This window comes from Cyrtonyx montezumae, unplaced genomic scaffold (genome assembly GCF_038088225.1).
Source record: "Cyrtonyx montezumae isolate F1298 unplaced genomic scaffold, pur_monq_1.0 scaffold_11, whole genome shotgun sequence".
Classification (NCBI taxonomy): Eukaryota; Metazoa; Chordata; class Aves; order Galliformes; family Odontophoridae; genus Cyrtonyx; species Cyrtonyx montezumae.
Window position 1 is genome coordinate 2057584 of NW_027071837.1, and position 13937 is coordinate 2071520.

The 13937-nt window shown below is 51.2% G+C and overlaps 2 protein-coding genes across 2 annotated transcripts in view; one reads left to right on the plus strand and one right to left on the minus strand.

Annotated features, from left to right (window-relative positions):
• Positions 1-13630, minus strand: part of GCNA (germ cell nuclear acidic peptidase) — a 62976-nt gene extending 49346 nt beyond the window's left edge. Inside the window, exons 1-10 of the mRNA XM_065729808.1 lie at positions 13533-13630; positions 12971-13017; positions 12472-12523; positions 12017-12093; positions 10948-11364; positions 10656-10827; positions 10294-10438; positions 8404-8542; positions 7552-7756; positions 6663-6957 (exon numbers count right to left, since the gene is read on the minus strand). Coding sequence (XP_065585880.1) covers positions 6705-6957; positions 7552-7756; positions 8404-8542; positions 10294-10438; positions 10656-10827; positions 10948-11364; positions 12017-12093; positions 12472-12523; positions 12971-13017; positions 13533-13630 — 1605 coding nt within the window. The 3' untranslated portion in view covers positions 6663-6704. The remainder of the gene's footprint in view (positions 1-6662; positions 6958-7551; positions 7757-8403; positions 8543-10293; positions 10439-10655; positions 10828-10947; positions 11365-12016; positions 12094-12471; positions 12524-12970; positions 13018-13532) is intronic.
• BRCC3 (BRCA1/BRCA2-containing complex subunit 3) lies at positions 1100-5157 on the plus strand. The gene is made up of 8 exons (XM_065729315.1): positions 1100-1220; positions 1318-1437; positions 1845-1932; positions 2289-2377; positions 2640-2695; positions 3270-3401; positions 3904-3947; positions 4409-5157. The coding sequence occupies exons 1-8, from the start codon at positions 1116-1118 to the stop codon at positions 4558-4560; spliced, it is 786 nt and encodes a 261-aa protein (XP_065585387.1). The 5' UTR covers positions 1100-1115; the 3' UTR covers positions 4561-5157.
• Positions 13631-13937: the final 307 nt, after the last annotated feature.

Consider the following 13937-nt stretch of genomic DNA (forward strand, 5'->3'; position numbering starts at 1 on the left):
GCCCCATGGAGTGGACCCAAACCTCTCCCGAACTCCACGGCCGTGGGGTCAGGGTGGGAGGGCTCGGGCTGCGCAGCCAACAAGCTGGAGGGCAGGAAAAACCCTTCCCTGGGTTTGGAGCAGGTCAGGGCCACCTCTGAACCCAAACACAGTGAGGAAAGGGGAGCACCGTGCGCTGAGACATCGGCAGTGAAACTTTAGGAAAGGGAAAACACCCACGATTCCTATCTTCTTGCTGATGTTATCAGAAAGCAACAAAAGAGCCCGAAGGAAGGCAGGGCTGCAAACAGCTCGCCGACGCTTCCCATAAACGCTACGAACCGATCCTCGCAGCGGAACCTGCACCTACAAAGCACCGTCCAGCAGCACCCGGCCGGCGGGAGCCCGCAGGACTGCAGTGTCATGCTTTGACAGCCCGCCCGGGGCCAGGCCGTGGCTCGGGGCTGCGGTACCCGCGTTCCCCCGCTCCCGAAGGCCGCGGCGCCGGGACGGCCCCGAGCGCGGAGCGGTGCGGGCGGCAGCGGGAGGAGCGCGTCCCGTGACGGCGGAGCCGCGTTCGCTTTCGGAGTGCGCGCGATCCACCGCGGACGCCGTTCCCGGGGCCGCCCCGCACCCCCCTCCGCCGGGATCCGATGGAGACGAGAGGGGACCGGGAGCGCGGGGGGGGGGGATACGCGGGGAGCGGGACCCGGTGACGCCGACGGGAGCGGGGATGGGGGGCGCGGCGCGTCTCCATGGCAACCGCCCCCCCGCCCCTCACCTACCTGCAGCCCCGCGCCGCTGACAGCCCGCGCCGTGCGCGCCCGGCGAAGCCTTCCCAGCCCACCCCCCTGACCCCGCCGCCGCCCCCCTCCTGCTCGCGGGCCTCAATGGCCGCCGCCGCCGAGCCCCGCCCCCAGCCCGGCCCCGCCCCGGTGCGGGCAGCGACCGCCGCGCGGAACCCCGGCACCGCGGCTCGCGTGGCCCACACGGAACTTCCGCCGCGGCGCACCGCACAGCACCCCCCCCTCCCAACCACCACCACCGGAAGTCGGCCGCGCCGATTGGTTGAAGGAGGCGGGGAGCTGCGCGTGGTCCCGCCTACTTCCGGCGGCGGCGGCGGGGAAGGCGGCAAGATGGCGGTGCAGGCCGTGCATCTGGAGGCGGACGCGTTCCTGGTGTGTCTGAACCACGCGCTGAGCACCGAGAAGGAGGAGGTCATGGGGCTCTGCATCGGAGAGGTACCGCAGCCCCGGCACGGCCCCGTCCGCTGCCCTCCTCCCGGGGCGGCCGTTCCTGTAGCGTAGGATCAGCGCTTTCTCTCTCTCTGTCTGCCAGGTGGACACCAGCAGAATCGTGCACATCCACTCCGTGATCATCCTGCGCCGCTCGGATAAGAGGAAGGACCGAGTGGAGATCTCTCCCGAGCAGCTCTCGGCCGCGTCCACCGAAGCGGAGATATCCTTTGGCGGCAGCCGCAGCCCGGGGCCCTCCATGTGCTGCAGGGCTCAGCTGGAGCTCGTCGTTCACCGGAGCTGCTGTTGGGCCCAACGTTTGCGCTGGAGTTGTGATATAGTTTTTCTGTGCCCTCATTTTTAGTCACAAGTGAAGGGGAGCCGTGCTTCTGAGGGGCAGGGCGGGGGTGGAGCTGCAGAATCGGATTTGCTCCTGCAGCAGCAGTATCCTGCCTGCATGGAGGAAGCATCTGTCCGTTTCCTGCCCTGCGTCCTGTCAGCTCTCGGCAGGGATCTCAGGTTCTGTTGACCCATGAGACTTTAAGCTCTGCCCTGTGCTTGCTGTTGCTCTTGTTTGAAGGGTCTCTTGCATTTGCTCCTTTGCTTTTGGAAGGACCTTGACTCACACACAGGTTGGCTGAGATGACAGGACGTCCCATGAGAGTCGTGGGCTGGTATCATTCTCACCCTCACATTACTGTATGGCCATCGCATGTGGGTAAGAGCAGTCTTGGTTCTGTACAAAAGGATGCAGCTCAGTAAACAAATGACTCCATTTACTGCTCTCTGAGAGCTGCACGTCTCAGCTGTCAGCGTTCTGTTTCCCAGATCTCCTCTGGTGGGAGGGGATTATCTGGGTGTGCTGATGTTTTGCTGACTTGTTCATTAAGGCATGCTATTTAATTATATTTTAAGCTGGAACAAGATTTTTACTTCATGTCAGGGAGTGTGTACTCTAATATCAAGCTTGTGACTGTTACCACATTCCAGGGTCACCCTTCAGAAACTGGAAAATCTTTTTGCAGGCCTTAGGTGACCTATGCAGTTCTCATTATGTTGTTTCTCTGCCCGCAGATGTCCGCACGCAAGCTATGTATCAGATGATGGACCAGGGTTTTGTAGGGCTTATCTTCTCCTGCTTTATTGAGGACAAAAACACAAAGGTAGGCGACTTAAGAGATGTGCTTGCATTGAAATGCACCTCGTGAGGTGTTACAGGATGAGGTGAGCTGATAGCAGTGTCTTACCCGGATTAATGGAGCTGTTAGAGCTTGGAAACAGTTCCAGCATATCAATCAAGTGTGAAGTGTACACCTCTGCAACCTGTTCAAGTGCTCTTTGAAAGCATGTTCATCTTCCTGAAGGAGTTTGGAGTTCCAGGTGGTTTTTGGTACTTGAAATCTGACTTTGTGCTCTCTCTCTTAGACAGGCAGGATTCTCTACACCTGTTTCCAGTCCATTCAGGCCCAGAAGAGCTCAGAGTGAGTACAAAAAAAGAATATTATGTTCTTGTATTTCATCAAAGTCCTTTCTAGTTTGTCTCATATAGGTGGGTTCTGGGTTCATCATGGGCAGCAGTTTCACCTAGAGATGCCTGATCTGGTTCTCTTTGTTAGTACAGACTGCTTGAAGAAGGTCGATTGACCTAGAACTTAATAACAGCATAAAGTCTGGTGTAGAGCACTACAGTTTGCATATGGACTTGTACTGTAATCTGTTGTGTGAGGGCTCACCCTTCAGCTTTCAACTCTAGAACTCAAAGCTCCAAGTTTGCATGGCACCGAGTCTGCACCTACTGAACGTGTGCTGTGCCCTGTAGTGTCAGTACTGCTGCTTTAGTTACTTCAGCATTTTTATCATTGGCATTTGAGATAAGTGTGGCTACAAAAGGCTTCCCATTGCCTGTCCTTTCTAGCACGTTCTCAACAGTTAACCCATGGTGGTTCCATAAGTTTAACAGATTGGTGAGGGTTGGCAAAGGCTTTCTTTTTTCTTTTTTCTCCTCTCTTCTCTGCTGCTTTGCATGCAAGTTAATTGTATCTGATACCCTTTCAGATACGAAAGGATTGAAATTCCTATTCACGTTGTCCCCCATGAAACTATTGGGAAAGTGTGTCTGGAGTCAGCTGTAGAGCTGCCCAAGATCCTGTGCCAAGAAGAACAAGATGCCTACAGGAGAATTCACAGGTAAGGCTGGGCTGCAGCCCTCCCTAGGACTGTCTTTGCTGACATTTTCTGCCTCAAGAACCAGCCTTAGAAGAGAGAGAGAAAAAGAGAAGCATCAGTGCCTTTATGTATATGCCTTTGTAGAAAAGCTGGTTGATTAAATGCTTTCACGTTACGGAGTTCAAGTGCTCTTGTGCTTGCACGTGAGCCCAGTGAGCTGCTCCCTGCTGCACAGAAAAGGAGCTGAAGTGTGTGAGCTGATGGTGATGTGTCTGTGTCTAACTAAGGTACCAATATGGAGAAGGGTGAAAAATGAGGAAGAATATCAGCATTGGGGTTTTTGATGCTCTGCCTCCACTGTTACCCGTAGTAAAGTCTGTTATTGTTGTGAATGTACAGGGCCTCTTGCAAGTGAAAAGGTGACAAGCAGCTGCAGTGTCAGCAGCGTGGAGGTGGGTGGTTCTGTACTGCCTAACGTGCACTTCACTGCTCTTGGCACTAACGCAGTGTTTTCTCCCCTCAGCCTCACCCATCTAGACTCTGTCACCAAGATTCATAACGGCTCAGGTAAGGATTCCTCCTTCGTGGGAGTGCAGCTGGGACAGCACAGCACAGGGTGGCTGTTCTGGCATTGCTTTGAGAGGAGAGTAGACCACAGTTGTGTAACAGTCCTTGTGAGCTTCAGTGCTCCCTTTGTTGTCAAGAGCAGTTGTAAAAACGAAACAGAAACCAGAAGAGCACAGACTCCTTTCTTTATCTTTGCCACGCAGTTCATTCTCAGTCACAAACTCTGTGTAACCAAATAGATTCTCTGTTGCATAAAAGTCTGGTGGAAAAAAGTTATGCAATATTTTAAAGGAAGATAGCAGAAGTGGTAAAGTAACCCAGTCAGAAACTGCTGCTTGTGACCCTGCCCTGTGGGGGTCGGTGGTTGCCTTGGCCAGGATGCTGGGAAGCTCTGCTGGTGCTCTGTAGCTCCCTTGGCTTTGGGGTGGTTGTAGCATAGACTTTGTGCTTGCTCTTTCCAGTGTTCACAAAGAACCTCTGCAGCCAGATGTCTGCCATCAGTGGGCCCCTCCTCCAGTGGCTGGAGGACAGGCTGGAGCAGAACAAGCAGCGTGTGCAGGAGCTGCAGCAGGAGAAGGAGCAGCTCCTGGAGGAACTGGCTGCTTTAGACTGAAGGAGGAAGTACAGATCCTTCAGAAAACAAACAGAGACATGAATAAAACTCTACAGGACCTACTGAAGGCTGAAGGGTGGCCCCACGTTGCCTTCCAGTGAAGATACGAGGCTGTGCCCCTTGTCTTGCCCCCTGCAGCAAAGAGCACTTCTGTGGGATAAAGGTCCCGTGTGCCCCAGGCTTGATGGAGAGCAGCAGTTTCTCTCTGGGTGCTGCATCCTGCAGTACAAGTCTGGCTCAGTGGTCAGGTTAGGCAGCATCTCTTGGTAGAGACTTCAGTTCTGGAGAGCACATAAATAGGGAACATTGTTGTTTCCCCCTCCCTTATATTTTGACAGAAGTCTTTTTCCTTTACTTGTACCCCAGAAGCATAGGACAGGAGGGTTAGAGGGGAAGGGGGCACTGGCCCTGCTGTACCTGATGCTGCCAACTTATGCCCTCTCTTAGTAGCTTCTGTTAACCACAATTTCACACCTAGTAATGGTTTTGGTTTACTGGTTAGGTGACAGGGAAGCCTGGGAACAGACCTGGAAGAGCTTTGACATAGGGTCTACGCTCTGTACCTCAACCCAAATAAAAAAAATTCCAAAGCAAAAACTGTTTGGAGTAGAAATGAAATGGATGCTACGCCAAACTCAGCATCAGTGCCTGCACTTCTTGGCCACCAGCTGTTTTTTTCCTGCTTCGTGTACTGCTGTTGCATACTCAGCACTGAAGCTTCTTAGCAAATGGATTCTTTTTGCTGGCTCAACACTCCAGACTGTGGTTCTTTCCAAGAGGGAAGATGATGAAGGTGCTGGGAAGATAACTGATAGATGCACAAGGCGGTCAGATGCTGAAGTTTTTAAATGTCCTTGGTGCTAGGTTTCAGAGCATCCCCCAACTTACTTACACAGCACGTTTCAATTTCAATGCAAAACAGTATCCAGGATCCCATGAAGTTCTGGGTAAGAGCAGGTATCCCATGGCACGGCTCCCCCCTCCCAGCCACACCCCCAACTAGCACCACTGCTGCGTGGCAATGGGGCAGATGTCAGCAGGGCTTTCTGGGAAGGATGTGCAACCTTGCAGGTCCAATTCAGGCCCCAAATCCCCCCCACACGCACACCGTGAGGGTGAGGCACTGCCCAAACAAGCATGAATGAGGTTGCTCTCTGTCCCACTGCAGCCCTCCAGGCACACAAGAGTTGGGTGCTCACAGAGCACCACGTGAGGCTGTCAGAGCAGGGTGACCTAGAAAACATCATTCTCTCTCTCAAAGCTACAGAGCCAGGGTTAAACTGCAACAGAAGGGCTGCTTCAGTGCGGCACGTGGTATGAAAAGCCATTTATTGATTATCCCCATGTGACAGCCACCAGGGTGATCTATTCACAGCACAAACATCGTAAGTAATTCAGACTGCATAGAAAGGCTACGTGATGAGATTCATCTTCACATTCTGTGGTTTAAAAAAAAAAAAAGTATTAGGGACAGAGAGAAAAGTGAAGTCTGAACTTAATCAGGCTTCTGAGCTCATGAGCAGCTTTGCAAAACCTGGTGCTGATGGAGTCAAGGCACTGCTGACACACTGCTTTTAATGAAAGCAGCCATGGATCACTCGAATAAACTCTCCCTGGGAGAACAACTGAACTCACACGTTGAGGTTTTCTTCAGGTCTGCCTCCTTTCCTGCCTGGAAGCCACCCAGACAGGATCAGATTGCTGCTCAGGTATGAGCTTCTCTTGCAGCTGGCAGGCCCGGGCAGATCAGCACAGTGCACTGTACTGCAGCCACACAACTGAGCGTGAAACAATTGCTCACAGGAGCCAACAAACACGTGCTGTGGAGCACTGTGTGAAAACACTGATCAGAAATCCATAAACATCAGCAGCTGTGTCCTAGGAAGGGCTCAGAACTGCAGCTTTTAAGAGAGAGAGTCTGGCTGCTCCGTGCATTGCTGCCACCGACTTTCCACCATCCTCATTTTTGCTCACTCTTGCCCACTTTAAAACAGTCCTCAGGGTCTTCATAGGAAGCATTCAAATCCAAAGTATTACCACGGCCTGGAAGCCTCTCAGACACACACCTCTGGCTTCCACGATGAGCTCACCACCTGCCACACAGAAAAACAGAGTGGCTCCAAAGCAGAGATCGTATCTCACCATCACAAGGAATCTTCGAGCCTGGTTTTCGAAGCGAAATCCGCACTGAGTTTCCTCATCACTTCAGCGTGACTCAGCCCCTGCTGCTCCCTTCTCGTCAGCCCGTAGTTCTCCTTGACGTACTTGGCGAAGGGCGTGAGGTTGGGCCTGGCAGGGGTGCCCCCCCTCGGGGTGGGCTGGCTCAGGAGCAGCCTCCCCCCGCAGAGCGCGCACACGAAGCGCTCCGTGTCCAACGACTTGGAGTGGCGTCCGATCCTGAAACGGAGAAAGGAGCACTGGGATTTCAGAGGCAGGGAGCACTGTCAGAACTCCACGCAGCTTTCTGGAGCCTGGCAACTTTAAAGTTGGCCTCCGTGCTTTCAGAGCCGCAGTTAAAAGCGGAGAGCGGTTCGATTGCAGAGGAGACTGGAGAGAGCGACAGGATGAGGGGAGACGGCCTTAAGTTGCACCAGGGTGAGTTTAGGATGGATATCAGGAAACAGAAAGGGTCGTTCAGCACTGGAATGGGCTCTGCAGGGAGGCGGTGCAGTCACCATCCCTGGGTGTGTTTAAAAACCATTTGCCTGTGGTGCTCAGGGCCATGCTGTTAGAGCTGGGGCAGTATGGTTAGGGCGCGGTTGGACTCAGTGGTCTTTAAGGTCTATTTCCAACCTGATTCTGTGATACCATCCTCTAACAAAAAGCACGGAATCACGCTGACCACGAGACCAGGGACAGCTGGTCAAACAGCTTCACAGGGTCACTCAGTGTTAACACAGCGAGAGCCCCCTAACCTGCAGGCACAGGAAACGGGCAAACGAGAGGCAGAGCTCAACACGCAGTCACACACAACATCAACACGTGACTCACGTGGATCTGCACGCAACGCACACGTAGGTGAATTTGTACTTGATCTCATAAGTGTGGCACCGCGTTACCACCGGCAGTTCTGGGTGAACCACTGCTGATTTTTTGGCATAGAACCTCCAGAATCGGCCGTGCCCATCACGAACACCATTGATGAGCCACGTGGCTGCATGGCACAGCTCGTGGATCAGCGTGTCTCGGAGGCGATCTTGGGGTGAGACAGAAAACACAAAGGTCAGTCAGGTGTGGGTGGTTCAAACTTCCACGCCCAGCTCTCTGCTTCTCACTTCTGACACTGCCCTTCTCACTCAGGGCCTCTCCTTTTGCAGGTGTAGGAAGAGCAGATTCAGCGTGGAATTAAAGACACATCAGCCCTCACAGCAGCTCTTCCACGTGCTGGTTGCTGACAGGTATCATCTGGAAGCTGCCAGAACAAGAATAAACCCACAACAGAGCCCTCCCTAAAAATAACACACTCTTCAGGTTAAATTTCTTGAGCTGAACTGCAGCTGGCAAAGCTCATGGTCTTAAATGAGAGCGTAGGAATGGTGCCTGGCATTGATGGCTGACATCAGTTCCGCAGAGTGACATTACAGGGTTTATACTAGATGTCTTAAAGTCAATAACATAAACAAAATACTGAGGCTGGCACAAACAGATCTCTGCTCTCACATTTCTGAAGTGGCCCAGCCCCTCAGAAGGGCTGTGAGGACAATTAATGCCACGAGGTGGGTTTAAAGTAATAGAGAATTTCATAGCGGGGTGAGCCTCAAATCCCCTCCCCCTCCAGTTCATGCCTTCCTCTCTGGACCGTGATTTCTTAAGGAAGGACCAGCACAGGTCTTTTTTACCCACCTGCAGAATCACAGACTTTCTCAGACAGTTCAATCCGAGCGTAGCGCTGCAGCTCGGGGCCTTTTGTCTGCCCAGTTACACAGTACCCTGCTGTCTTCCTCATTTTTTTGTTCCAGTTTATTACCATTTTCTCTGGTAACTGAAAAAACAAAACAGAATGCGTAAATCACCCTCTCCTGCCTCTTTTATCTTCCTCAGGCCCTCTGGCTTCCCCTTGTGTGTACCACACAGTCAGCACAGTGTCTGTTTGTGCCTTTAACCATCGCTGACCAATCCACACTCCACTGCTTCCTCCCTCTATCCTCTGTCCGTAACAGCATGGGGAGATTCACAACAGGATGAGACAGAGCCCCTCAGGCCCTGTACTCAGCCTCCAAGAGTAGCTGACACACTGCTTAAAGGAAACACAAGGACAGCTGAGGGATGCCACAGGATCTGTCCTCAGCACTCTCCCCAGCTGCTTTCCACCTGCAACACAGTGCCCCCTGAGCATGAGGTGGTTCCTTTGCACTAAACAGCCTCCCAGAGTTTTAATTTTGCATTTTTTGCTTTCAGTATGTGAACTTTTATTATCCACAACAGTCTGCAATCAGAAGCTCTGCAGCTTCATTTACACGTCAAGAACCATCTGCCTTTGTTCCCAACTTGCAAGTTGCTATTTTGGTCGATGCACCTTCAAACCAGAAGATGAATAATCCCCTCCTGCTCATCCTCTGAGCCACTCCTGCTCTTATAAGCCTTCACCATAACTATCTCGGTTACCTCTTCTGCTGACAATTTTCCCTCATCTGAATTAGATGAGTGCAAGTAAGTGGTCCAGCAGTTGGAATTGTCAGCACAGGGAAGGGCTGAAGCACTGGAAATCTTTCATCTCAGCTTTATATGAACTGATCAGCAGCTTTTCCATCTGTTCTGGAATAGCAGACAGCAGCATACAGTAGAAATGCATGAAGACTGCACACAGCATGACTAACCACGAGGCAACAGCCCCTGACACCTAAGGGAAGTGCTCTTATCCTTCAGCTCTCTGGTGTCTGCTCCCCACCACATGCCCCTCATCAGCTGCAAGCAAGGAACAGCACTTCTCCCTTTTGTGGCTGTGAGCTGTTACAATCAGGTCACGGAGGAGTTAAGAGGCCACGTTTCTGAAGCAGCTTGAGCTATGCAGAGTGCTGCCTGCTGTAGACTTGTCTCCCAGTTCCCAGCACACACTCTGCTTTTTTGAGCAGATTGAAGCAGTTCAGCTTAGCACTGTGCAAAGTACATGGTGGGAAGCTGGAAATGTAACAAGAGAGATGACAACGAGCAGACCTGCTTGTGCTACCACTAACTATTAGCATGTGGCAGTGCCACAGACTGCTAGCACGTGCTCCTTCAGTCTGGGCTGACTGAGCAGTGATGGTAGGTGACCTTGAGCTTCTCTGAGCAGCATAAGGACACAGCTGCCTCTGCCGAGGCCTGAAATGCTCAGGCAGCTACAGAAACATTCCTGGCAGGCAGAGCTCATGACCATGCAGGTGCTAGAAAATACGTAAATATCAGTCACCTCTTCCAAGATGAAACTGATCCAAGGCAACCTCACGTAGCAGTTTATCTCATCAAGGAAGGATCCTGCTGGACACCACCCAAAATCTGCTCACTTAAGGCTGGTGCACCATTACAGCTGGGAAAGCAAGCCAAGCTGAAAACTGCTGCATCACAGTGCTGATAAATCCCTTCCAAAGAAATCTCCAACTAACAGAAACAGAAGCCATTACTGTAACACTTCTATGAGCTGAAGATGATGCAGTGCAATCGCATCAAAAAGCGAGGAGCAACATTAAGTAGGCTTTGATAACCATAAGAATAGAAGTTGCTCTGTGCTTCCTTTTGTTTGATTTTAAAGCCAACCTTCTGCTCAAAGATGGTGCTGTTGTAGAGGTGGTACAGCTTCTGTGTCAGCTCCTCTTTACTCTTCTTGAAATGGCTCACGTACTGGGAAGCTGGATTTGAGAGATCCTGTAAGAAACAGCCAGGCACTTTGCACACGTTAAGCCTACAAAGAAAAGATGCCATCATTCACTGGAGTCAGAGGTGCCTACTATGCCCTATCATACCCCAGACCAGCAGCTGTGGCTTCCAGTTACTTCTAACTACTTGCAGAAGTTTGCAAGTAATAATAAAAACAGAATGCCTCTCTAGGCACAGCACTTGGCACATTTTCATCCATCTATAACGGCCCTAGAAAACAGTGAAGATGGAGAACTACTTACTTTTTCTCTGTCTGTGCTGACTGGGAGCAACCAACAGATTCACTCCTAGGAACTCTTACAGAAGCAGTTATCTTGGAAGGCGTTTCTTGAAGCGAAACAGATTTTGATGTTGGTAGCTTGACTCCCTTTCCATTCAGGGACTGAGCACCCTCACAGAGCGGCTTGATGTTTTCTAGTTCAGAGGGAAAAGTCACAAAGATTTCACACTGTCAAAGAGTCAGGAGGGCAGCCATCAACAATCAGGTGACAATGATGAAAATAGTTTGCAAGCCAGCCAAGAACTGTTCCTTACCTCTCGTGCTGGGCTGGTGGACAGTTTTACTCGTGCTTAAGATGGGTTTCCGGGGTACACTCCGTTTCCTGACCCGTTCTATTAATGACTCAAACTCACTACCTGAGCTATCTGACTCGAGCTCTGCACTCTGGCAGAGCGGCACGGTCGATGTTTTGCTCCCTGTACTCTCCTCACAGCTTCCTCCAGCACCTCTGGGCTCTGATTCTTCCAGATTTGGCAGAGGTGGCACTTTTAGGCACTTCCAACTCTCTTTCAGGTCCTTCACTCCCCTACTTCGGTAATCCTGCCAGGGGCTCTCCACAAACACAGAATCATCAGTGTCATTCAGAACCTCTGGATACTGTGGTTGTTTGGGGTAAGCATTTTCCTTCTCAGAAGTCATCAGTTTCTTTGGGGTCTGAAGATCTTTCGGTGCTGTAATTCAAAAGAAACAGCTGAAGGCTTTGGCACTTCAGATATCTGACTCTGTCTTAGCACTGGAAGAGCTCTCAGGGCACAGTTTGCATTTCCTTATTACACACTGCTCATTTACAGTCGTACTGAAAGGCATATATAGATTCACAGAGTCTGAGCTATAATTTTATTGTTCTAATGCATCTACCATCAGGCCTGACAATCCTGCCCGATGCAAATAGCTAGCACTGGCATCATCTTTATTGTATTGTATTATCTTGTAACAAAAGCTACAAGCACATAAGAATATAGCTGAATATTTGATAACTAGAGTCCAACAAAATTAAGAACAAGTAAAAGATAACTTAAAAAATGCTCAGCCTCAGCTGATCAGAACGTAGCCCACAGCATAATGCACACACTTGCCAATGAGGCTTCTGACAGCTCAGCTTTGACTTACCAACATCAACAGATAGTGCCAGATCTAACAGAGGTGAGTGTTTATTTATGATTACAGTCCATTCTGTTTTCTCTATCTTCTCCCTCACCCTGACTGTTCCTCCAGAAATCATCCCGTTGCTTCTCACAGCCTGCAGCAGTTATCTCAGCCATGAATGCTATCTTTTGACCCAACAGAATTCCCACTCTGTATTGCTGCTGCACAATTACTTGCCCTTCTTTGTTGTGCTCTTTCTCACTTTGAAGTCTGAGAAGAAATCATCCATCGAATCATCGATGAAGTCCTTCAAACTGTAAAGGGCACAATAATAAAACAACAGTAGGAATGGGCTGCAAAATGGAGATGTAACTTTGCCTTATTAGAAAAGCAACCACCAAAGAGGCCCCAGACAATGAAATAGCATCAATTAATCACAACAGTTACCAACTAATCCCACCAGCAGGAACAGCAGAACACGTACAGTTACAAACACCCCATTCTACGTGACCTCAGTGTACACAGACAGAACCCACAAACACACACCAGTTCCTCTGTCTGCTCTCACTCCCATGGATTTATCAGCCAATAAATGAAGAAAGCTTTTGATGGATTTTCTGCTCTCAGAACAGCAGATGTGATGCAGAACGCCAGTATATAAAGACTGGAAAGTCACTGATTGCAGCACCCACCTTGAATCCTCCTTTCTGGAGACCGATCTGGGAGTTTTCATTTTCACTAGAACTGAAACAGAAAGAGGTTAAGGAAGGACTGAGGGAATCCTGAGCAGCTCAGGAATGTGCTTGGAGCAATACTGGAACAGATATTGTTCAGAGAAAATGGTTCGTGGAAGATAGACTACAGATTGGGAAAGAGGTGAGAATAGACACAAGGGAGATAACAAGAAGCTCCACATCACTTCAGGAGCTGTTAACAGCAAAGAGAGTGAGAAGGACAGCAAGAGCTTCATGCACAACGTAAGGCAAGAAGTATCCAGCACTGAAACAGGAGATTCAAGAGCCCCCACTGCAGTGTGCAGACACCAATGCTGCACAGGAGCACTGCAGCAAAGCTGCAATGATCTCTTGGAAGAGAATTCTCCTTAAAAACTACTTTGTTGCATCCAGAGAGGAATGGGTCCTTCTTTCTTGCTCTCATTCAGCAAACCAACCAACCCGTGCTGTTACGTACACATTTCGAATTCATCGTCGCTGCTGGATGAGAAGTACAGGGCACGGCTGAAAAACACAGAAAGGAGAACATCAGGAACACGCAGATCTGCAGCTCCAGTGGGCTGAAATCCCAAACACATCCTGGAAACACAGCAGAGACGCTGAGAAAACGCTGAGGGACTCAAATAGGTGGAGAAGCTGAACCCGGATATTGAAGTTTGTAACAATAGGTTCAGTGTTCATAGTAATCAGCAGCTGCCAGCAACTGAGGGCTGGAAGCGTTTGGAGGCATTGGTGTGGGGCTGAGCCCGGGTGGTGATGGACACCAGAAGGGACAGAGCTGCATTCTCAATCCCACGCGTGGTATTTAATGGAGAACTGTGTCGTCCAGAACCTCGGAACGCCCCTCTGCCAACCGATTTAAGCTATTTTCGGGCAAAAGTTACCCGCGCCTCAAAGACGGCGTTCAGAGCACCGCACCGTGAGCAGAGCTGTACGCGGCTACAATAACCGAGAGAAACCAGCACGGTGAGCGGCGACCCGGCTCCAACACCGCCCCACGGGGGCAGGAGCCGCCTTACCCGGCGCTGCTCCCCGGCGCCGCTCCCCTGCGGCCGCTCCCTCGGCACCGCGGGGCGCTCACGGCACCGATGGCGGCACCGCCGTCCGCCTCCGCCATTCCGCTTCAAGGAGCCCGCGCCCCCGCCGCCCACTTCCGCTTCCGGGGCACCGCGCCACGGCGCATGCGCAGGCCGGACTCCCGCCCAAAATCGCGCAGCGATGGGCGTCCCTCAGAGCAGAGCGCTTCACACGGCGCTGCTCGGCCCGGGCTCAGGGGTACGAAGGGAGGGCAGCACAGCACGAGGAGCAAAGGCAAAAAACGGGAACAGTCGAACTGGCAAACCAAAGCTTTATTTTTTCGTCTGAAGTCTTCGCTACAGTACCCAGGACTGCGCCCTCTGTACAATGCACAATCATTCCTGAAA